At 39.6% G+C, this 22,743-nt stretch overlaps 3 protein-coding genes across 5 annotated transcripts; 1 reads left to right on the top strand and 2 right to left on the bottom strand.

Annotated features, from left to right (window-relative positions):
* Positions 1 to 2,673: 2,673 nt before the first annotated feature.
* On the top strand, positions 2,674 to 16,168 carry Cyp366a1 (cytochrome P450 CYP366A1). Of its 3 annotated transcripts, none has more exons than XM_028317901.1 (11): positions 2,674 to 2,769; positions 6,700 to 6,859; positions 7,856 to 7,945; positions 8,423 to 8,533; positions 9,192 to 9,380; positions 10,805 to 11,001; positions 11,183 to 11,249; positions 11,561 to 11,762; positions 13,065 to 13,216; positions 13,848 to 14,030; positions 15,720 to 16,168. In XM_028317901.1, the coding sequence occupies exons 2-11, from the start codon at positions 6,700 to 6,702 to the stop codon at positions 15,869 to 15,871; spliced, it is 1,503 nt and encodes a 500-aa protein (XP_028173702.1). In that variant the 5' UTR covers positions 2,674 to 2,769; the 3' UTR covers positions 15,872 to 16,168. The 3 variants fall into 3 exon arrangements, with proteins under 3 accessions (XP_028173702.1, XP_028173699.1, XP_028173701.1); XM_028317898.1 differs by lacking the exon at positions 2,674 to 2,769 and adding an exon at positions 3,477 to 3,534; XM_028317900.1 differs by lacking the exon at positions 2,674 to 2,769 and adding an exon at positions 4,795 to 4,933.
* A 178-nt stretch (positions 16,169 to 16,346) lies between these two features.
* LOC114362478 (uncharacterized) lies at positions 16,347 to 18,659 on the bottom strand. The gene is made up of 4 exons (XM_028317911.1): positions 18,386 to 18,659; positions 17,702 to 17,873; positions 17,215 to 17,442; positions 16,347 to 17,172 (listed from the first exon to the last, which is right to left on the bottom strand). The coding sequence occupies exons 1-4, from the start codon at positions 18,570 to 18,572 to the stop codon at positions 16,347 to 16,349; spliced, it is 1,413 nt and encodes a 470-aa protein (XP_028173712.1). The 5' UTR covers positions 18,573 to 18,659.
* A 122-nt stretch (positions 18,660 to 18,781) lies between these two features.
* On the bottom strand, positions 18,782 to 22,743 carry LOC114362469 (Odorant receptor 67b). Its single transcript, XM_028317902.1, has 4 exons — positions 22,626 to 22,743; positions 21,214 to 21,409; positions 19,934 to 20,151; positions 18,782 to 19,677 (listed from the first exon to the last, which is right to left on the bottom strand). Exons 1-4 carry the CDS (start codon positions 22,741 to 22,743, stop codon positions 18,962 to 18,964), a joined length of 1,248 nt encoding a protein of 415 aa, XP_028173703.1. The 3' UTR covers positions 18,782 to 18,961.

The following is a 22,743-nucleotide window of genomic DNA, read 5'->3' as shown; positions in this document are numbered from 1 at the left end:
ACTGTCAGTTACGTCCACAGATATGGATTAGAGTAGATACAGCAAGTTGATCGTCAAAGCGTGCCATTCCGATATGTCCAAATGGACATACATGGTCGAGTGATGTTCATGTAATCCGATTACAACAATCGGTTACGATGATTTTACGAGGACAGTAGTACGAACACGGTAGAAATAAGGAATTATTTACGGATTGAGAATTGTAATTAACAGCACAAGTAACAAATAATTAATTAGAATAAAGTAGCAGTTGAAGAAGTATAAAGTAGCATTGTTTTTAATACATATCCTGCGATGTACTCTTAAGAGTTAAAACAAAACTACGCATTTTTACATTTATTAAAAATAAAAAGCTTGAGTAAAATAGTCTTTATTTTATGAAACTAGGTCATTTACTTACTAGGATATTTAAAAGTATGGAATTAAGTATGAATTACTGGTAGTACTATTTAACATAATGTAATAACGATCATTACTTTCATAAACATTAGGCACAACAAAAATATTATTTGCAAATTAATAATGTAGAATTGTAGAATAACGTCTACCGCTACAAAATTATTTTAATCCACAGTCAGACTAGCTATAAATTTTACAAAATATCAGTTTTATCGGAATTAATTAATTTTTGAATCGAGTCACACGATATCATTCGATGACTTTGCGAATGCAGTACGATGATACGATTACTTTTACGTTGCGGCAATCACTAAAATTCGCTAAAATGACACTAATGACGTTTAAAAAGTGGCACGCTCGGCTTCATACAATTTTTGACACATGCTGCATCTATCCGAATAGGATTTAAGATACCGCGCAAGCACTCTCAAATTTAACAGCTGCTTATGACGATTTGACAGTTGTTTGAGTAATGCTTAGCGTTGAATGGCGTTTCAGTATGCGAAAATTCATTTAAGTGGAGTTTGAGTGCAACTTAATTTGAGAGGTGCTTAAAAATTGAGAACTGCTCAGATATTGTTTTGAGTATGCGAAATGTAAGTTTAGGAGCTGCTTAACTATTTGAGAAGCCGTCAAATATTTAAATGGCGTTTCAGTATTCGGCCGTAAGTTTCAAATATTAATTATTTATTTATTTAACTTCTTATTTGGTTAGTGAATTGGCTATTTCGAAGAATTTACAAGGAGATTTAAATAAGAAGATAGCAATACTACAGTTCACACTAAAAAGAGAGGTAGGGCCACAGAGAGCGAGATAGATATAAGTAGGTATTTGACTCAAGTTTTGTTCCCAACTTTGCCCTCCATTTTTATCTGTAGCTTCATGATCTATCCATATCTGTGGTTACGTCAGTTATGTCATAATTTTTATTCCTGAGATAAGCAAAGGAATAGATGCGTACAAATATCGGTACTGTAAATAACGTATCGTTATTTCTCGGCAGAGCTTCAAAAAGTAAAATGGGACATAAGTTCGTTACTTTTAAGTGTATTTTCCCCGTATTTTATTACTTATTAGGACTGGGTTAACCACTGGGGTTAACTGTAGGTAGATACCAATCTTTTTTCATTATCATTACCTATCTAAGGGGCCATCCATAAAGTACGTCACACGAATTTCATGATTTTTTTACCCCCCCTCCGTCCTTGTCACAGGTGGTCACATTTCTGAGACCCCCCCCTCCCTAGTGTGACGTCACATGTTTTGCAATTTCACATCGAAAAATTATTAAATTAACAGCAATTAGTTTTATTTCCATTTAAATTAAGTACTTTTTTTATGAAATCAACATTATTTCAAATATTTGAAACAATTGAAATGTGATGTCACGAAACTTAGGACCCCTCCCACCCCTTGTCACACCATGTCACACTTTGTCAACCCCCTCCCCCCCTCTTTACGTGTGACGTACTTTATGGATGACCCCTAATTTGGGTCAGCTAACATTGTAATTTGTTTGATTTGAGGAAAGGTTTTAGAGTACACATCTTTGGTCATGCACATATTTGTGCTGGAATCTAACTTGCGACTTCTGGTATAGTAACTAACGGTACGTGTAGGTAACTACCAGACCAGTAGATAAGAATTGCCTAAGTTAGGTAGGTACCACCTACTGCTGCTGCTGACTACATGAGTTCAAACTCGACATTGAGATTGCATTAAAGCAGGTACTACAGGTACTACAATTTACGCGAACCATAATATATCAACTGGCGAGCAATCAAAGACTTGTTGCTTGTTGTTGACTATAATGTTAGGTTTGTATGATTATCAGGTACATAAGTAACTTGTAATTTTCAAGCCACAATCACTCGTCGTCACCTGTGTTTTGCTGATCCTACATAAGATTACTTACTCTATTGGCATTGTCCAACAAGATTTTTATTTGACTAACGTTTGTCTGCACGATTTTATTAGTCACAACTCACACGTAGGTACTTATGACCTGACGCCTGACTCAGACAAAAATAATATTTTTTTTTGTTATTCGGTACCCTGAATTTACAGTATTATTTATTGATTACGCATTTAACGTAAAATTACAATATCACCTAGATCTCGAAATTCGTATTCCCATCGCGCAATTAATGAGGTTTTCATGACAAATGGTAATTCGAAAAAAGTATAAAAATAATGGGAATGACGAAGACAAAAACAGAACCAGAGCCTACCAACTTTGAAGGCTTGGTTTGCTCCTCGTGGAGCAGTAATGACAGTATGCCTCGCGCACAGTTCGTAAAACATTAATTCATTCACGAGTTCACATTATTTCCTGTATCTCGTTTAAAGTGATACAGGTGCGGATTCAGGTAAGTAAATTAATGGACATGAATAAACTTTAAATAACTTTTAAAGTCTTAACATATTATATTTTCAGGGATTTTTTCCAGTTGCAGGCTTAAATTTTTAATTAAATAATTAAAATTCATATGTATTTATTATTCCCATTGTTTCCAATAGTTGTTTCCAAAGAAAATAAATCATTTTCATGAATCATTGCGATTTGAATTTGATTATGATATGAAGGTTCTTCCCTGACAAGCAAAATCTCCCTACTTCCTTTAAAGAATGGGGTAGTGATATTTTAAAATATTTTTCCCCTAATTTGCCCACAATGGAAAGTAGTGTTAATCGTACTAACTATTCTAATTCTGTCGTATCAATAAAATGCAGTTTCAGCACGTATTCCGTCTATTTTTCCTCAAGAGACAGTATTAATAAAAAATAGAACATCGAAAAGTCAATAGACAATAAAAAAAACAAAGCGTAAAAAAAGTATACATATTTATAAAAAAGTGTACAACCTTGGTCAGATTTTGTATGCGAATTGGCATTAATTGTAGGCTAGTGTTAGGCGGTACAAATTTCATCATCATCATCGCTAGCACACCAAGCAACAAGTTAACACAATATTTTGCTTGATGTACCGGCCTTCATACAAAAATAATTCTAGTCTAGATGCGCCCCTGCTTGCTCCAAGTGTAAGTATATACTTACTGCGGTAAACAATCACAGCCTCAGTGACAGTCTTACACTGCTATAGGTCTAAACAGAACACAACTGACACAACAAACGTGAGTAAACAGTGTTTATTGACATGTAGAATGTAAGGAGAATTTTGTAAGACCATTTTTTACGCCAGGCGAATAATTTAATACATTTAAAAAAACTGTAGGTAAAGCTTTATTTTAAGGAATAATAAGGTTCATCCTATGAATTCTCTATAGTAGTTATAAAAATAAATCTTAAAAATCAAATATGGAAGAAGATCGCTTCATCATTCAGGGATAAGACCGTCCTAGTTCTAGGTAGGTCATATACAGGGTGGAAACGATAAGTGATCTCACTCGATTATTTCTAAACTATACAAGATATCTAAAAATTAGTTACTGATCCTGAAAGTGCTTCACGAGCTCTATCCAACGGTATCAATAATAGGTTACAAAATAATCTGGATCTATCCGAAAATTCAATGTTTCCAGCTTCCATACATTTAGTAAAACCACATAATAGTAAAAACTATACAAGATATCCAAAAACTGGTTACTGATCCTGAAAGTGCTTCACGAGCTCTATCCAACGGTACCAATAATAAGTTACAAAATAAACTGGATCTATCCGAAAATTCAATGTTTCCAGATTCCATACATTTAGTACTGCCACAGTCATGGCACTCATGTCTTGATAATATTATAGCAAGTAAAGCCTAAAACCAATATTTTCCATGAATAATTAAAATTAGAATGCAACTTACGAGTTCAATTTAAGTGTTTATTGTTTAATAAAAAAAAATACACTTCTTATTATTGTGTGGCCGGCATACATTTAGTATGGAGGCTGAAAACATTGAATTTTCGGACAGATCCAGTTAATTCTGTAACCTATTACTTATACCGTTGGATAGAGCTCGTGAAGCACTTTCAGGATCAGTAACTAATTTTTAGATATCTTGTATAGTTTAGAAATAATCGAGTGAGATCACTTATCGTTTCCACCCTGTATTTATTTAGTCGAAGATCTTAGCCCTTAAATCATTAATTCGTTGTTCATCCGATGAAACCGAATACGATTAAATTTTAGGTAACAACAATTCAGGTATTTTTACCTCTTTTTAAAATCACTAGATTAAGTGTAAATTAGTAGTACTACGTATAATATCTTGAAAAGCTTGTAAAATTGATTTTGAGTAATTAACTAAAAACAAGCTTATTTTTAATAACGAAAGCATTTTAATCAGAGGTGCATTATGGTCTGTTTGGTCATGAACTAATTTAATAATCTGTGGCACAGAAATAAAAAAAAACTTTCGTAATAATGGCGTGAAAGCGCGGCTCGCGCGTGAAAATAGTCAACTGTTGCCACGAATATTCATTAAAAGAAATATTAGAAGTGTCCAAAATAAAAGAAGAAGAATATAATAAGTTTGTGAGCAAAACCTGCACCTAGAATAAAATGCTGCCTTGAACTCTGCAGGTAGGTACCTAATTTTTTGCGAATGAACGATGAAGGCACAAAATATAGGGTAGTTAGTTGTTATCGAAATGTTTAATTGTTCGATTCATGAAAATCTCTTTTTGAATGGTATTTAAAGTCAACTTTTATTACTTTTTATATATTTTTTTTTATTACTAAATTAAGATTTTTGACTTGTAGGTCATCCCACAGTTGACCAGATATTTTTGTACGGCGGCACTAAATCGTCACTAAATCGTGTTAAATTGGACTTCACATACTTGTAATCGTAATTAAAATGATTCGCTTTAGCTTGCTGTAACGTCATCATTATGTTTGTTTATATTACCGCAAGCTTAGAAGTATCTTAAATTTTGTTCGGGAACTCGTATAGGAAATGTGATTGTGAAGATCGAAGATGGCGGTAGATAAGTATTTACGCGATGATGAACCTACCAGAATTTTTGCTTCTTTTTCAAAGTTTTTCCTTTTTTTATGACTTTCAAGTAAACAAGTGAATCTATTTTTACCCGACTGCGCCAGAAGGAGGGTTATGTTTTTGACCTACCTACTAAGACCTAGAGAACTCGTGTTTTCTAGGTCTTAGTAGGTAGGTAGGTTTGAATACCACCAAAGGACAAGAAGAGGAAGTGCGTTTAGTAATTAAAATACCCAGCACTTAGGTTAACTAGATAACTAGACACGCAGGTAGTTATATTTTCAATTGTTTAAAGCGAGTAATTACAAGATAATAGCTTCAATCAAAGTTATAGTCGGCGATAAGTTGATTGTTAAAGTGAATTAAATAAAATATATCTAACCACCGTCATCATCTAGAGATGTAATTGCTACCTTTTAATTATCTAGGTATTAAGATACTATACTTCATGCATAAAGTGGTCACTAACAAGATCACGTTACGCTCTTTTTTAGAAGTAGGTAAACAAGCACTTATGTCGAAGATAAAAAAGTGTTTTTAGCATCAAGGTCAACATCCAATTAAAATTGAGTCGTGATGTCAATTCCCTGTACGTATGCGTTATTTGTCACATAGTAGCCTACAACCTTCTATGTTTTGATGAACCCACGAACGTACCTACATGAAAGTACGTATTTTATAGGTTTCTAGAATGGAGGCTCAAAGGGTTTTTCCATAATGGAAATATTCTCGTACTTAATATTCGGTCGGCGTACTTGTAACAAGACCTTAGAAATCTAAAAAAACAAGTTTCGGTTGATAACAATTCCTACCTGTAACGCAACCCGCGCGATGATTGCTGGCCGGCCTATGCTACGGCTTATGGCCCCCAATCTGCCACGAGTCTGCGTAGCAGTGTTAGTGGTGTGTTACTCTCGATTTCCTCAGATGTATACCCTGGTGTTCCTGGCGGTCACTGGCGGTGGTGCTGTGGGCCGCGTGGGTCACGCACGATATGGGTACATCATACATGCGGCGGCTGCTGGCCAGGCTACCTTGCTGCCTTTCTTTGGCTTATAGCCCCCAATCTGCCTCGAGAATGCGTGACAGTGTCAATGAGGGCTATCGTTTTTATACTTAACAGTTGGCACCCCTGGCGATTGACAGGACCTTACTCTACAGTGGCGCCATCTTGATGAGTGCAAATGCGATAGTCCTCCTACCACTTTAGCGCTCACCAGTTGGTGCCACTGACTGTCTTCGCTACTAGCAAGTGACATGACCTTACTCTACAGTGGCGCTAACTGGTGAGCGCTAAAACGATAGCCCTCATTTTCTGACAAGCCCTAAGTGTCTCGTTGTCCCCCAGATGTACATAAGCCTGGTGTTGCTGGGATGCGCGCTGTGGGCCGCGTGGGTCACGATATGGTTGCGCACACGGCGCGCGCGGCGGCTGCTGGCCGGGCTACCTTGCTACCCCGAGCTGCCTTTCTTTGGAAGCGTGCACAAGTTCTTCGGAGGAGGGGAGCGTGAGTTTGTTTAAAAATATATTCACAGGATACACACACAGGCCTAGGGTTTTCGGGATTCTCATAACAATGCAAACAGTCTTATGGTTATTCCAACTATCAAGTGTGGGTTATTATATTTTGGTGTCAAATTTTATATACCATCTACTACACATTATTGGTGAGTTTTGATAGGCCAGGGTCATAGAAAAAACAAATTTACTTTGCCTAGGTCCATCCAAAGTATAGAGCTAACTTGCCAAATGTGTTTGGGGTATACCCAGGAAGGTGGTACCCGGTGGACCTTTATTTAGGTACTCAACCATATTATTTGCATAACTCTAACCACAGATTTGATTAAATAATAATATTTTCTTTTCTTTTTTTTATGTCACAGGAGGCAAACGAGCATACGGAATTTTCAAAAAATTAAAGCTACAAAAAAAAGCAAAAGCCCCTGAAACTGAACTACAGTTTAAAGCCTTTTCTGCTATTCACTATGTTTATTCCAGAAGCACGAACAAAAGACTATGAATGATACCTGCCATAAGTGCAGGTATTATTGTTTTTGAAGTTCATTATACGGTTTATTTCTTTATTTGTTTAGACTAATAAATAGTTCTTACAAATCGTCATTTTGCTCTTAAGAAGCCTCTACATGTCTCTTAATCTTTTTACCCTACCAGCGCTTCGAGACCAACATTTGGCAAGTGCTGAGAAGAAGCGCCGCAACAAACTCAGTCACCACTGTCTGCCGGTTAATATAAATAAATGGAAATAGCAGTAGTAGGTACATTCGATTCAGGAGCAGTTCACTGATTTTACCATGCATTCTTGTATAGTGTATCTTAATGTTTTAGAAGAGATAATACTACGAGTATGTTGTGTGTTGGTAATTGTAGTGTAGGGACACATTGTATTTAGTTGAGTTTGCAATATCAATAATAGTTATATTGAAGAAGGAAGTTAACAATTATTATTACAGTTCATAATATACTGTGATTATTATATTGTCAGGTATACTGCGTACCTTAACGGAGTTGTCAGCGATATCGGATGAAAAAAGCCTACCATTTCTATTGTGGATTGGACCTGTCCCCGCATTGAGTAAGTGAATAAAGGAATAAACATTGGGTTTTATTTATTGCCTCAATTATTTATTTCCAACTATAAAGGTGTAAGATCGTGGACTCGTAGCCGACTGCACGCAGCAGCAGCAGCAGACATGTCGCCGCGACATGTCACTTTCTATGTATTTTTATGACGTGTCGCTTACCTACTACGAATGGTACTTCACAGAAATACATAGAAACCAGTAGTTCGTCGTCCGATACCAACTTGTGTCTTAATGATAAAACAATTATGGTTGTGGGTATAACCAGGTATAACATTCTTATAAGGTCCGGGAAAACTCTAAAAACGACATTAGGTACCCTCATGATTTTTGTGTAATCCTACCCACACGTAGAAAATTAAAACCGGCCTAAAACTATTTCATAATTTGTGCTAAATACGTGTTGATCGGGTGAATTCGGGTGTCAATAAGTTGTTTTCTGTGGATTTTTTACCTAATATTTCTTTTAGTGTTTACCGGCGGTGAAGATATAAAGACGGTGACCAACGCCTTCATAGAAAAGCCTTACTACTACAGCTTCGCGCGGCCCTGGCTGGGCAACGGGCTCGTTACTGGACCGGGTAACTATCATTAAATACATAATTTAGCCGAAATAGCTCGCAGAATTGCTAAAATCAAGTAACAGTGGGCGGGGCACATAGCTCGTAGAGACGATGGCCGTTGTGGCAGAAAAGTTCTCGAGTGGCAACCACGGGCTGGAAGACGTAGCGAGGGCAGGCCTAGGTGGACCGACGATCTGGTAAAGTCGCGGGAGTAGCCTGGATGCGGGCATCGCAGGACCGTTCATTGTGGAAAACCTTGGGGGAGGCCTTTGTCCAGCAGTGAACGTCATTTGGCTGAAACGAACGAACATAATTTATCCTGGATTCTGGAAGTCTTGTCTCTCATTGACAGCAAAAACGTGTTGCAGACGAAGCTATTCAGAATAAAATGGTGTTACAGTACAGTGGTAAGCTCCAAATCACGTTTACGAAATGTACACTTTTTTGTTGTGTTAAATCTTTTTTCTTACGAGATATTGGGGAATTGATCTAGCAGATTTGACCTTCGAAAGAGTCGTTGAGTTTGCCTTCTGACTTTACAACCTTGAGTTTTATTATAAATGCACTCACAATTTAGCAATATTTCCATTCAAGATAAGTCTGGTTGACAGGGAGCATATTTTATCATTTTATCACTCACCACTTCACCAATGACTTTTACTACCCCGCACTTAAGGTTCAATCTGGAAGCACAACATCAGGAACCTGGCCGGCACATTCAACACCACCGTCGTGGATGGCTACCAGAACGTGTTCAATGCGCAAGCGCAGAACCTCGTGCGCAACTTGAAGAAAGAAGTCGGCGCGGAGCCGTTTGACGCCATGCACAAGTACCTGGCTTATACCACGCTGGAGACTGTTTGCCGTGAGTTAAAGTTATATAAGTCTTTTTAGGAGAATTTGTCGTCGTGATTGAGCGCTACGTCTCATAGTAAGATTAAATCTTATACAGTGTGTCCGGACTTGTAGTGATCAAACTTTAAGGGCGTAATCTATGGACAATTTTATCGATGAAAATACTTAAAATTTGGGGCTTGACCCATTTCTCGCAAAATTACGAGGATTTAAGTTTTTAATTTTTAATTTTCACCTCTTCCTTCAATAACAAGTGAAAGCGTGGGTAGCTTAACACTAATAAGCAAAAATTTTATATCATACGATAGCCAATAAAATTATCTATTAGCAGAAGTAGAAAACAGATACAAGTTTCATACATTTTAAGGGAGTAAGAATGGATTTAATTAGAAAAAAACATGACTTTTTTCACTTCTTTTTCGGTTATTTTCCAACACAAGAAAAACCAGGTCGTTAAGGTATGTTTTATTTTCATTGTATTATTAGTATTTGAGCTATTCTACAAAACTAATGTAAATTTATTAGTCTACGTCTAATTAGTTTCGACGTAATTGTTGAACAAAGATACCCCTTCCCAGCGGTTTCCATAGCGCACGCGACATGCGAAAATGCACTGCCTGAAAGAATCACACAACCTATTCCGATTACTATGGAAACCGCTGGGAAGGGTATCTTTGTTCATATGGGTCAAGCCCCAAATTTGAAGTATTTTTATCGATAAAATTGTCCCTAGATTTGGCCCATAAAGTTTGATCACTACATGCCCGGACACACTGTATATTAATAAACTAACTTACCGCCCGCGGTTTCGCCCGCGTGGAATTTTGTCTGTCACAGAAAAACTTTATCGCGCGCGTCCCTGTTTCAAAAACCGGGATAAAAACTATCCTATGTTCTTTCCCGGGACTCAAACTATCTCTATGCCAAATTTCATCAAAATCGGTTGCGAGGTTTAAGCGGGAAAGCGTAACAGACAGACAGACAGACAGACAGACAGACAGAGTTACTTTCGCATTTATAATATTAGTTAGGATAGTTAGGATATAGTAACAGTCCTTTTTAGACAAAATTAAAAACGAAATCTTTTAGAAGACTGGTGTCAGCACTGTCAGCTAAGGCGTTTCACAATGGCCTTGCACAGACAAGATGGACTGGTATTCAGTGCAACTTGTTTGTGCATCTTTTGGACGCGAATAAATAGGGTGGAAGCTGACGGACAAAATTATTATCTACATTAAGTCATTTTTTCTCCCTTGAATGAGGATCACCTTCTAATTTAGCAGAGGAATAAGGGAGGATAGATGGGTTCAGGAGGCCTCATATTCGCACATTTCTCCCTTAGTTGCCTCTTACAAAATCCACGGGAAGTGTGGGGGGTGGTTGTATTCTACTCTGAGAAGACCTTACATTTCCTTCATTCCGTCTGCCTTCCAGAGACGGCCCTGGGCGTCCCAGACATAACGGACAGCATCGTAACAGCGGAGTACTATGCTTCCTTCAACATGGCTGTGAAGCTTCTCATCCGGCGCGGCCTCAACCTCTTTCAGCATTGGGGGCCTCTATACCGGCTCTCGTCATCCCACAAGCAGTTCATGAAGTGCATTGACGTCATACACAACGTGTCTGACACTGTGCGTATACGCATTATTTTCCGTTTTGTTTCATTTGCCTATCTCTTAATACATTAAATAAGTTGAATTTGAATTTTGGGTGTGCAAAGATGTTGTATCAAATGTAAATCCGATTAAGAATAGGTAAATCATTCATTTACATTCCTATAGGTTTGGAACTAATACAATCAACATTTTTCAGGTCATAAACCGAAGAAAACTGGAGTGGGAGGAAAAGAAAAAGTCTGGAGTCGTAGAAAAAGAAGCAGGTAAGAATTTTCTTCAATTTTTTTTTTTTTTTTTTTTTTTTTTTTTTTTTTTTTTTTTTTTTTTTTTTTTTTATTTATTGGTTTACCAACAATAATACATACAATATAACAAAAAAATCCATTGATACTATGTTCTAAGAGTACAATATATAATAGTAGGTAAACACTGCATGCGTTTATATAAACCAAACCATTCAAAGAAAGTAAGTACTTAGTCTAAAAACTGAATTGCAAAGCAACGAGCAATGATTTCCATTAATTTGTATTTTCCTTGTGATGCGATAATAATACTTATGTCTTCGTGTATTTAGATCCATCAGAAATGAGGTTCAAGTCGTTCTTGGACATTCTATTGGAGATCAGTGAGAGGGACGAGAACATGACCTTGGAGCAGTTAAAAGCAGAAGTGGATACCATCATTGTAGGAGGACAAGAAACCGTGGCCACCACGCTGTTCTATTGCTTGCTTATGATTGGCTGCAATGACGATGTGCAGAACAAGCTATATGAAGAGTGAGTAGTTAGTATAAGCACTGGTTATATCAATGTCAGGGCAGAAAAGTTCTCGAGTGGCGACCACGGGCTGGAAGACGTAGCGTGGGCAGGCTTCCTACTAGGTGGACCGACGATCTGGTAAAGGTCGCGGGAAGAACCTGAATGCGGGCAGCGGAGAACCGTTCACTGTGGAAAACCTTGGGGGAGGCCTTTGTCCAGCGGTGGACGTCATTTGGCTGAAACGAAACGATATCAATATCAAAGGGATACATTCTCCTATAAATCAGCGAGAGAATCGAGAGCACTACCTTGAACAGCTGAAGGCAGAAGTGGACACCATCATCGTGAACGCACAATAGACCGCCGCTACCACTGTTCTACTATCTGCTCATGATTGGTTGTAATGATGACGTGAAGAACAAGCTGTATGAAGAGTGAGTAGTTAGAACTAAAATATAAGTGCTGCCTACATCAACGTTGAAGAACATCGTCGTGGAGCAGCTGAAATCGAAGGTGGACACCTACCTAGTGAAAAGTGAGTAGAAGGAATGAAAATGATGTATAATCACTGACGGAGATTAATGTTAAAAAGGGATATCTTGTTCCTGCTGTGAGTAATTTTCTCAATACTGGTGTACATTTATTTTTCTGAAGCAGTGCCATGGTTTTTTTGGACAGGTTCGTATTAAAGTGCTTTTTAAAGGCCTAATAAATTAGAATACATTACTTTAATGACTGTTTTTTGGGTATAGTTCCAAAACACTCGGACTAGACAGAGATCACAGCCGTGATGTCAAAGCTAATGAATCACCATGGACGTCAGACACAGCACGGGTCGTATCAGAGGCATTTTTTATATCTTTTTTGTAATAAGATACCTACATTCGTGTCGTCAACGTACCTACTAAACAAATTGTAAACAAACACGAAAAACACGAAACACATATCGCCATAACAAAAATGTTAACATCATTGTTGTGTTCCGGCAGTTAGAGATAAGATAGCTAGTTCCTTCGTGGACTCGTGGTTGAGGATTCCGGGTGAAGCTCGCTTCCACCTTCGGCCTGATCATCAATTACCATCAGGTGAGATACAGGCCAAGAACTTCTTCGTTGTGGATAAAAAAAGCATCTTCTGATAAATAAAAATATCTTTATCTTTATCTTTAAATCGTTTTTTTTTCACTACCGTATTGTCACACCTCGGAATTGAACCCAAAGCCTTTGAGTTGAGAAAGTTCGGTAAATAATACAAGACAGATGTGGGCTTCCTCTTTTTAGTGTGTACTCGTACGATGAGTGGATTCTGTAACTATTTCAGGTTGAAGGAAATATTCGGCGACAGTAAACGCGCCGTCCAAAAGCAAGACCTAGCGCAGATGAAGTACTGCGAGGCGGTCATCTATGAGACGCTGCGGCTCTATCCTCCAGCGCCTGTCGTCATGAGATACGCTGACAAGGACTTGAAGTTAGGTCAGTAAAAACGTCAAAATGTAGGTATATTTTTTTTTAAAAAGCAGCTATTACAACTGGTATAAGATTTCTAAGATTTAGTTTTATTTGCTGTCTACACAAAACTTAATTTTAACAATTTGACGAAATTGACAATTTTTACATTTATAATTTTCAATACTTAAACTTGTCGGCTTACAGTGTTATAGTAGCAGCTTTCATCATCATCATCATTTCAGCCATAGGACGCCCACTGCTGAACATAGGCCTCCCCCAATGCTTTCCATGTTGATCTATTGGTAGCGGCCTGCGTCCAGCGCTTCCCTGTCTTACCTTACGATGTCGTCGGTCCACCTTGTAGGTGGACGTCTCACGCTGCGTTTTCCGGTACGCGGCCTCCATTCCAGAACCAGCAGCTTTACCAACATCTAAATGTGGGCAGAGGAATCACCAGTCAAGCGAAAGGTTGAAAGGTTATGTCCCATTTGAGGCGTTGGATTTTTCTGATTTGAATGATTGACACAGATGAGTTATGGATTTTTTGTCTTCCTTTCTTCAACCATTTCTCAATTTTGTTTCCCTCTGGTAAATTAGGTAGAGTCGTGCTCCCGCAGTGGAGACCTAGTGAATTGAAACTATCATATCCTTTCAGCTACCTTCACGATCCCCAAAGACACCGCTTGCGGCATCAACGCTTGGGGCGCGGGCCGTTCACGGCGTCTGTGGGGCGCCGATGTTTTGAGCTACCGGCCCGAGCGTTGGCTGGAGGCAGACCTCGCCTGCACACACGCTACGGGTCTACTGGCCTTTAGCTACGGCCGGCGCTCTTGTATAGGTGAGTCATACCACTTCACAGCCCCAAGACACAGAGTGCGTAATCTGTGAGACGCCGACGTCCTGAGCTACCAACCCGAGCGTTGGCTGGAGGCAGACCTCGCTTGCACACACGCTACTGGTCTACTGGCCTTCAGCTACGGCCGGCGCTCTTGTATAGGTGAGTCATACCACTTCACAGCGCCTAAGACAAAGTGTGCGGCGTCTGTGAGAAGCTGATGTTATGAGTTACCGCCCTGAGTGCTGGCTAGAGGCAGACCACGCTTGCACACACGCTACGGGTCTTCTGGCTTTTAGCTACGGACGGCGGTCTTGTATAGGTGAGTCATACCACTTCACAGCGCCTAAGACAAAGTGTGCGGCGTCTGTGAGAAGCTGATGTTATGAGTTACCGCCCTGAGTGCTGGCTAGAGGCAGACCACGCTTGCACACATTCTACGGGTCTACTGGCCTTCAGCTACGGCCGGCGCTCTTGTATAGGTGAGTCATACCACTTCACAGCGCCCAAGACAGGACGTTCAGCATCTGTGAGGTGCTGAAGTCCTGTGCTACCAACCTAAGTGTTGGCTGGAGGCAGACCTCGCTTGCACACACGCTACGGGTCTACTGGCGTTTAGCTACGGAAGACGCTCTTGTATATGTAAGGCATTTACCACTTCACAGCGCCCAAGATATGGTATGCGGCATTTGTGGGACGCTGACGTTCTGAGCTACCGCTCCAAGCGTTGGCTGAAAGCAGACCTGGCTTGCACACACGCTACGGGTCTACTGGCCTTCAGCTACGGATGGCGCTCTTGTATAGGTGAGGCATTAACCACTTTACAGCGCCCAAGACATGGCATGCGGCATTTGTGAGAAGCTGATGTTATGAGCTACCGCCCTGAGTGCTGGCTAGAGGCAGATCACGCTTGCACACACGCTACGGGTCTACTGGCCTTTAGCTACGGCCGGCGCTCTTGTATAGGTGAGTCATACCACTTCACAGCGCCCAAGACAGGACGTTCAGCATCTGTGTGGTGCTGAAGTCCTGTGCTACCAACCTAAGTGTTGGCTGGAGGCAGACCTCGCTTGCACACACGCTACGGGTCTACTGGCGTTTAGCTACGGAAGACGTTCTTGTATAGGTAAGGCATTTACCACTTCACAGCGCCCAAGATATGGTATGCGGCATTTGTGGGACGCTGACGTTCTGAGCTACCGCTCCAAGCGCTGGCTGAAAGCAGACCTGGCTTGCACACACGCTACGGGTCTATTGGCCTTCAGCTACAGTCGGTGCTCTTGTTAAGTAAGTGAACCCGCAACGAGATATCCACCTCTAAGTGCCAATGATACAGCGTGAGGTATTCACTGAGATCCAAAGACGTCGACTGCTGGACAAAGCCCTCCCCCAAGGATTTCCACAGTGACCGGTATTGCGCTTCTCTCATTGAATGACGCTTACCTAATTCCCCAATGGCGATCAATTTCAATGTCTGATTCGCCACTTAAGTTTGGCAAATCTGTGTACTATGTACCATGCACCACCTTTGGTCATCTTCTCCGGTACATACAGAGTAGGGACTCTCCAGTGGTTTTGAGAATACTTTCCACACGAACCAGGCACGGACAGGAACTAGTGTGACATAACAATGTCTTTTGTTTGCTAAGTTTATACTGTAGTTCTAATAGGTGCCATTATCCTCCCTTTCAGGTAAAAAATACGCCATGGCCTTCCTCAAAACGGCGCTAGCTTATTGTGTGAGAGAGCTCCGCATTATTTCTGATGCTGAGAACTTGAGGCTTAGGGTTGACCTGGCGCTCCGACCAGTCAGCGGACACTTGCTCAAGGTCCAGCTACGCTGACCTTCCACGCTAAGGAGTTTAGGACAAGACCAGGGATCATGATGTCTTGGTTATGATGGCGACTGTAAAAGGGTACCGAATCTTTTTTCTAAAAGTGATTTTTAGTAAATACTTTTAATGATTAAATAAACAGTGTGCCCCTTTAGTCTGAAGGCATGAGGTAGAGATGGTGATGGTATAGATGTGATGACATGATGATGGTTTCTTTGGTACTTTTAGAACGTAATTGTAGAAAAGGTTAGTTATAACTAAATAGAGAAAAGTAGTTTTCTTTAACATAGCTTTAGTAAAATACAATATTAAAAAAATTGGTATTATGTAATAGACAATAATTGTGTTAACTAAGAAAATGTATTTTTAAGCGAAACTAAAGAAAATAAAGCAAAATTAATTTATTACATATTCCAAAATCAAACCTATAGAAATGGTAAGTATTGCAGTACATTATTATTCTGTGGTATTGCCTACAATTAGACTAATGTGCATGCGTGTTAATAGTAAAAGCAGATCGCAGTGTCGTGTAGGCGGAATAAATATTCTTAACGACACTCATGAGGCATTCGAAACTCAGCATCGTCACGCCCCCAGCAGAGAGTTTCATGGTCTTCTGTGCACTAGCCAGCATCAGCAGTACAATCTTCATATTCGGGACGTCAAACATCTCCCAGTTGCAAGCGTACACAGCTGCTGCGAATTGTGCACTGGCGTCCATTACTCGCTGGCCAGTCCAACAGTCCATAGCTACCTGCACAAACGCATACGGCATCTCCAGAATCGTGTTCTGCAGACCACCCAGCAGCTCAGCTATCAAACCCATTATTAGGAACAGGAATTCGAAAGCTATCGCCCCTTTAAATACTTCTTCCAGCAAATGTAGAATGTGCACATTCGTCGCATGCTTCCTTATTATATCATGGAGTCGCATAGTTATGAACTCGTTGATGACTCTTTTCTTGTATTTGGCGTCGACAAACGTTCCTCTTTTTAGGGTGTTAAGGTTGATATTGGCGTAGTGTTGTTCGGCGTCGGCCCAGATGTGGAGCAGTTCTTGGGTGAGGGCCAGCATTTGTGCCTCGATGTAGCCCGCGAAGACTATGAGTACGGAGGTGACGTTGGCTGGGACATAGCAAAGGAACCAGACGCTGGCAGCGACTAGGGCGTAACCAAACTCGAAGTTAGGAGACTTCTCTATCGGTTCTAGACCTGTCAAGATGAAAAATCTAAGCTTAATTGCACTGCTAATGATATTACCTTCTGAACTGGAGTTGTCAGATGTCAGCAGAAGTGCTTTGTCAGTGATCAATTGTTGAAGTCATGTTAATTTGATTAATTTGTGAAGTAACTCAATCATACCATAAATAGTAAAGACATTATCCATAAAATGTCCCCCAGGAGTGAAGAGCGGCTTGCCAACATACGCCATGCCATTCCCCATGATGATGAACCAGTAAACCATGGCCCGTAACTTCGCCTTTCTCATAGATTTCAAAACGTTATTAGAAAACCGACTCCCGGGAACTATTTTTGCATCAAACTCTAAACTCTCATCTACAATTTTTCTGATAATATCCCTGGAAGCAAATTTGAGTGTACGGTTATCAATGAAAAGGGTATATATACTCTTTTGAACTAGGGACAATGACTTACTGGGTTGAAAATATCTAATTCAACATTTCAAAGAGAGATGGTGCTTTAACAGAGATGAAAAGATTGACAATATTACTCCGCTACACTTTGATAAAAACAAGCAAGTAGTGTCCGACAAGCAAGTAACTTATAACGAAATAATAAAGCTAAGAATAACACCTGTATAAGTAGACATAAGCAAACTTAGCATTGCCGATCTCACTCGAGACGCACAGCGAGAACATAATGATGCCTTTCAAAAGGTCGTGTTCGGCCACGCAGCGCTCCTTCACGAACCAAATGGCTGAGACTACGAACACGAAGAAGTACGCTGAAGCTGTGCTGATGGTGACGAGATAGGACCAGAGGGGTATTCCTGGAAGGCAAAGAAGAGTAATAAAGGGTTAGGGTAATGAGCATAATAAAGACATAGGTGAAAGCGAAAGGTCACTGCACTCATAACGAAATTTCAGAAACTACAAGTGCTAGGAGTCTCAAATTTTGCATGGGGGTTCCTTTTAGAACGTAGGTGCTCACTAAGGCGGGATTTTGCAAAATTCAACTCGTGAGGGGGTACAACGGGGTCCACGCGTACGAATCTGGGGGCACGGCAGTGCCCCCACCAAGTCGAGCATTAATTATAATAGTATTATAATAGTAGTCATCTATGAAGCTTTGAACTAGAGGCAGCCAGCGGTTTAACCGTGTTGGTGTTAAATCCAATCTAGATTCCGTTAATTTAACTCTTTCATTTGAGGTGATTAATAAATTAGGTCAACTTAACAGTTAATTGCAAACATTCAGCACAAGATTTGTCAATCTTAAATTCAAAAATTCAAAATTTAAAATTTCTTTATTTTCTTATAAGCTCTTGCGTTTAAGATAGTCGATACTTACGTTCCTTGTGCCTATTATCAATATTAAGAGTCAACACCCTGAGGAATATGGCTACGTTGTCTATCATAGTTGGTAGATCACAGTACTTGAGGCCTAGTTTGCGAAAATCGAATCTAGAGTTCTTGCCCTCCCTAGCTTTAAATTTTGATACCGGCAAAATGTTAACTTTAATCTTCATAATGTCAAATTAAATCAAAACTTTAATGGCGAATCTGCTGAGCAGAATGTTAATTATTTTCTTCATTTGTTTCACTAATGCTCGTGTGTATGAAATAACTGCATTGACAACTGTCGGGAAGTTAAAGGATATTGAGTCATTGAGGTTCGTAAAAATCAAAAGATACCTACTTTCATATTTTTTATTTTCAGTAATGTATATGTTGGCTAATTACTAAATTACAGGTGTAGTGTTTGCCTACTGTATACGTCATCCATAGAAAGCCGTGAAACTCAAAATTTACTTTTTATAATTGTTTTGCTAATCGATATTGCAAACTAATATTGTCTTTGTTTGCTAATGAATTGTAAACGCTACTATCAGGTTAAAAATCTATTTTCTGTGTAGTATTACGCCATCATTGACCGCAGTGTCGTGTAGGCGGAGTAGATCGATCTTATCACAGTCATCAGACACGTGAAGCTCAGTTGAGTCATTCCTCCGGCAGATAGCACCATGGTCTTCTGCGCGTTCTGAAGCATCAGCAGCACAGTTCTCATGTTGGCAACATTGAAGTTCTCCCATTTGCAATCATATACAGAGTTTTCAAACTTATCGCACGCATCCATCATCCTCTGGCCGGTCAGGCAATCCATCGCGACTTGCATCAGTGCAAAAGGCATTTCGATGTAGGTGTTTTCGAGTCCCCCGAGCAGTTCTGATATAAGACCAGTTATGAGTAGAAGAAACTCTACAGCTATGGCCCCTCGGAATACGTGCTCGATTTGCTGGATGAGATTGATGTTGGTTGTGTGGATTTTTACTATTTCTTCTAATTTCTGTTTGATGTATTTGTTGATGATTTGGTTTTTGATATCATCGTTTGAGGTGACCAATGCGTTGTCAGCTTCGGCTTCTAAGAGGTATTTATTGTAGTGTTCCTGGGCATCACTCCATAGGTGGACGAGCTCCTCGCTAAGGGCCAGCATGGTGGCTTCGGTGTAGCCGATGAGCACCGTGAGTAGGGCTGTGATGTTGGCAGGGAGGTAGCATGTGCAGATTACGCCTCCAGCGGTGAGGAGAAAGCCTATCTCATAGTTTGGTGATTCGAACATTGGTTCGAGGCCTGAAAAAAGATAAAAAGATATGCGGTAGGTATAATAACTGTAGGTCAAACTCTGATTGAATTGATGTATTTGCATTTTAATTAAATAAATAAATAAATTTCTCAATGAATATACAGGAATAACGGGACGTTCCCGCCAAGACAAGATACAAAGATACAGGAGCTCAATTGCAACAGATTTGGCTCTCTGTATGTATAAGCAGTACTTATTATTATTCTGTGGTATAAGATTATTTTGTGGTGAAGGTATATTTACCATAGATGATGAACAAATCTTCCATGATGTGCCTTCCAGGTGTGACGATGGGCTTCATGATGTAGATCGTGCCATTCCCAATGATGACCATCCAGAAGATTAGGCCACGCTTCTTTACGACTCTCAGGCCTTTCAGCAAATTCTGGCGGAAACGGTCGCTTTTCAGAGTCTGAGCATCGCAAGCCAAGTATCCATCGACGATGTTCTTGATTACTTTCCTGCGGACAGTGAGTTGCGAATAGTATAGCATCTAAATGGTCTACTAGTGTAGTAGTCATTTACCTATAATAGAAGTATATGTACATATAGGCAGCTCAAATCATGAGAAAAATACCTTCATTAGGCTAGTTGCCTAAAAAAATTTTTTTAGTCCGTAATGTTTAATATCAAAAAATATTGGACACATATATTTTTATTTGTCAATCTAACAAATAATTACATAGTTATGGTGCGTTGAAGTTGCGCACGACGTCACAACGTGCGGCATTTTTAAGCAAGCGTTGACGTCACGGGCCTCTTCTTATGAACTTTGGGGCGCTTTATCTCTTTAAATTTTCATTAGTTTGAAAAAGTGAAAAATACGTGTAGAGTATTTTTTTATAAGTTAACTGACGGACTAATTAAAACTCTTGCTTTTTGACCCAGGCAACATCCCCATTGCGCACCTTGCTGAATGCGACTCTCCCTCCCACATACCCGCACACCTCCCCGCGTTCGCCCCGTCTGTACCAGAGCGTCGATGTGACGTCATGGTCGCTAGGTGTGCAGTTAACTTGACCGGATTGTAGAAATATGCCTCCCAACGTAAGTTAGGGCTTTTATTGGAAACTAGCTGACCCGGCGAACTTTGTTCCGCCTTAATGGCAATAAATAGGCAGACTTTTTTTTTAATTTCGAACGGGATAAAAAGTATCCTATGTCCTTCTCCTGGCTCTAAACTACCTCCCTGACAATTTTCAGCTAAATCGGTTTAGCCGTTCTTCTTGAGTTATAAGCGAAGTAACTAACACGACTTTCTTTTATATATATAGATAGCTGACCCGGCGAACTTTGTTCCGCCTTAATGGCAATAAATAAGCAGACTTTTTTTTAATTTCGAACGGGATAAAAAGTATCCTATGTCCTTCTCCTGGCTCTAAACTACCTCCCTGACAATTTTCAGCTAAATCGGTTCAGCCGTTCTTGAGTTATAAGTGGAGTAACTAACACGACTTTCTTTTATATAATAGATATAGATATAGATAAAGCAGATTTTTATGATCACACCTTTGACAACTTACTCGTACATAAACATATAGAACAACTTGCAAGGGCCGATCTCGCTGCTGATGCCGAGCGAGAAGACGATCATGGCGGCGATGACGTCACCGGTCTCGCGGCACTTCCAGAACACGAACCACACCATGGACACGAGGTACACGTAGAAGTAGCAGGCGGATATGACCGTGGTGAATATGTAGAAGATTATGGGTATCCCTGTAAGGTAGTGCATGAAATAGTAGTTTGGGTCTTAGAAATGTAAAATATTATGGGTATTTTTGTAAGTTAGAGCACAGAATACATATAGTAGCAACAGAAATTGCACTCCTTTGTGTAGGATCAGATGCCGACATTTTAACGGTAATAATAATAATGCAAAATATCCAACGCACATGGTGCATTCGAAATCGCACCTTACTACTACGCTCACAAGAACGCATTTTTTTTGTGTTTAGAATTGATCTACGTCACCGCTCAAGTGTCAGGGTTGTATGAGCAAAGTAAAATAAATAAAAACTTAATTTTAAGAAGTATTTATTGTATTTACGATTAGAAAACTTTAATCTAGTGGAGTTTGTATAATCGTACCATCTCTAAAGTACTTATTAATAAACTTCAGTGTTGCGATAATTCGAAATTAAACAAACAGTTTTAAAAGGTGTAGTGTCGGAAAATAGACACGGTGAAGTAAAGTTAATGTTTTTATTAGCTAAAATAATTTTTTTGCTATAGTTTTTTGTCATAAGTATTTCAAAATAATTTATTATTTAAAAAGTGTAGTTTTTTTTATTATTTTTTCACTACAGTTATATTATTCCTAAATATTACAATTTTTCTTTAAAGAAGAATAACAGTGCTGTTGGAACAATAAACCTTGATTGCGACTATGATCGACCGAGCGTGTATAGATACGCGTGTGCAAACAGGCGCGTGGCGGCCCGGACTGATTTGCAACTTGAAGTTGTCGCGCGCTGTAGGTAATTATCTCGGCCGGCATAGGCGAGTGACGGAGGCCTGGTTAGAGCATGAAGTAGTAGTTTGGATGTTAGGAAACTGTCTGATTTCTTCTATCAGATAGATACTGGTGATATGAGAACTTCTTTTGTGTAGAAGACTATATAATTGCGTAGAGATTGCAACCTTCTAGTTAATGAAGTTTCATTAATTTAAAGTTAGTAAAGTTACTATTAGTAAAGGGGGCTCCCCTTTTAATTTTTAGGAGCTTTCAATTATGTTATCTAGGGCAATATAGCATTTTTCTTTCATGAGCATTAAGCATGTTGCAGTTTTTACAAGCTTTAGGTATATTGACTTCGCTTGTTTGTTAGTGTAGGAGAAATCTTGCAACTGAATTTAAGACCAGTTCTCCTCAACTGAGTGAGCTGAAATTTAGTATAAGTATTCTGTCTTGAATCACATTATCCATACTTACTAGCCGGGTTCCTGCTGTCCACACTGACGGTAAGAGCTCTGAGCATGAAACAGACGTTCCACAGCATCGTTGGTAGATCGCAGTACTGCAGGCCGAATTTACGAAGTTTATCCCACAT

Source organism: Ostrinia furnacalis, unplaced genomic scaffold (genome assembly GCF_004193835.3).
Source record: "Ostrinia furnacalis isolate ACB-3 unplaced genomic scaffold, ASM419383v2 OfSCF6522, whole genome shotgun sequence".
Taxonomy (NCBI): Eukaryota; Metazoa; Arthropoda; class Insecta; order Lepidoptera; family Crambidae; genus Ostrinia; species Ostrinia furnacalis.
Note: the sequence above shows the minus strand (reverse complement) of the source record. Positions and strands in the feature narration are given on the sequence as shown.

Bases quoted from the DNA above. Each gene is read 5' to 3' on its own strand.
- Cyp366a1 (XM_028317901.1), top strand. From the start codon at position 6,700: ATGTACATAAGCCTGGTGTTGCTGGGATGCGCGCTGTGGGCCGCGTGG. The intron at 7,946-8,422 runs GTAAGTGAATAA...TATTTCTTTTAG, and splicing joins TGGACCTGTCCCCGCATTGA to TGTTTACCGGCGGTGAAGAT. The intron at 14,031-15,719 runs GTGAGTCATACC...CCTCCCTTTCAG, and splicing joins CGGCCGGCGCTCTTGTATAG to GTAAAAAATACGCCATGGCC.
- LOC114362478 (XM_028317911.1), bottom strand. From the start codon at position 18,572: ATGAAGATTAAAGTTAACATTTTGCCGGTATCAAAATTTAAAGCTAGG. The intron at 17,874-18,385 runs GACTATCTTAAA...TTTGCCTTCCAG, and splicing joins GCACAAGGAACGTAAGTATC to GAATACCCCTCTGGTCCTAT. The intron at 17,173-17,214 runs GTTACTTCACAA...ACTTCAACAATT, and splicing joins ACTATTTATGGTATGATTGA to GATCACTGACAAAGCACTTC.
- LOC114362469 (XM_028317902.1), bottom strand. From the start codon at position 22,743: ATGTGGGATAAACTTCGTAAATTCGGCCTGCAGTACTGCGATCTACCA. The intron at 21,410-22,625 runs GTAAGTATGGAT...ACTACCTTACAG, and splicing joins GGACAGCAGGAACCCGGCTA to GGATACCCATAATCTTCTAC. The intron at 19,678-19,933 runs GTAAATATACCT...ATCTTTTTTCAG, and splicing joins AGATTTGTTCATCATCTATG to GCCTCGAACCAATGTTCGAA.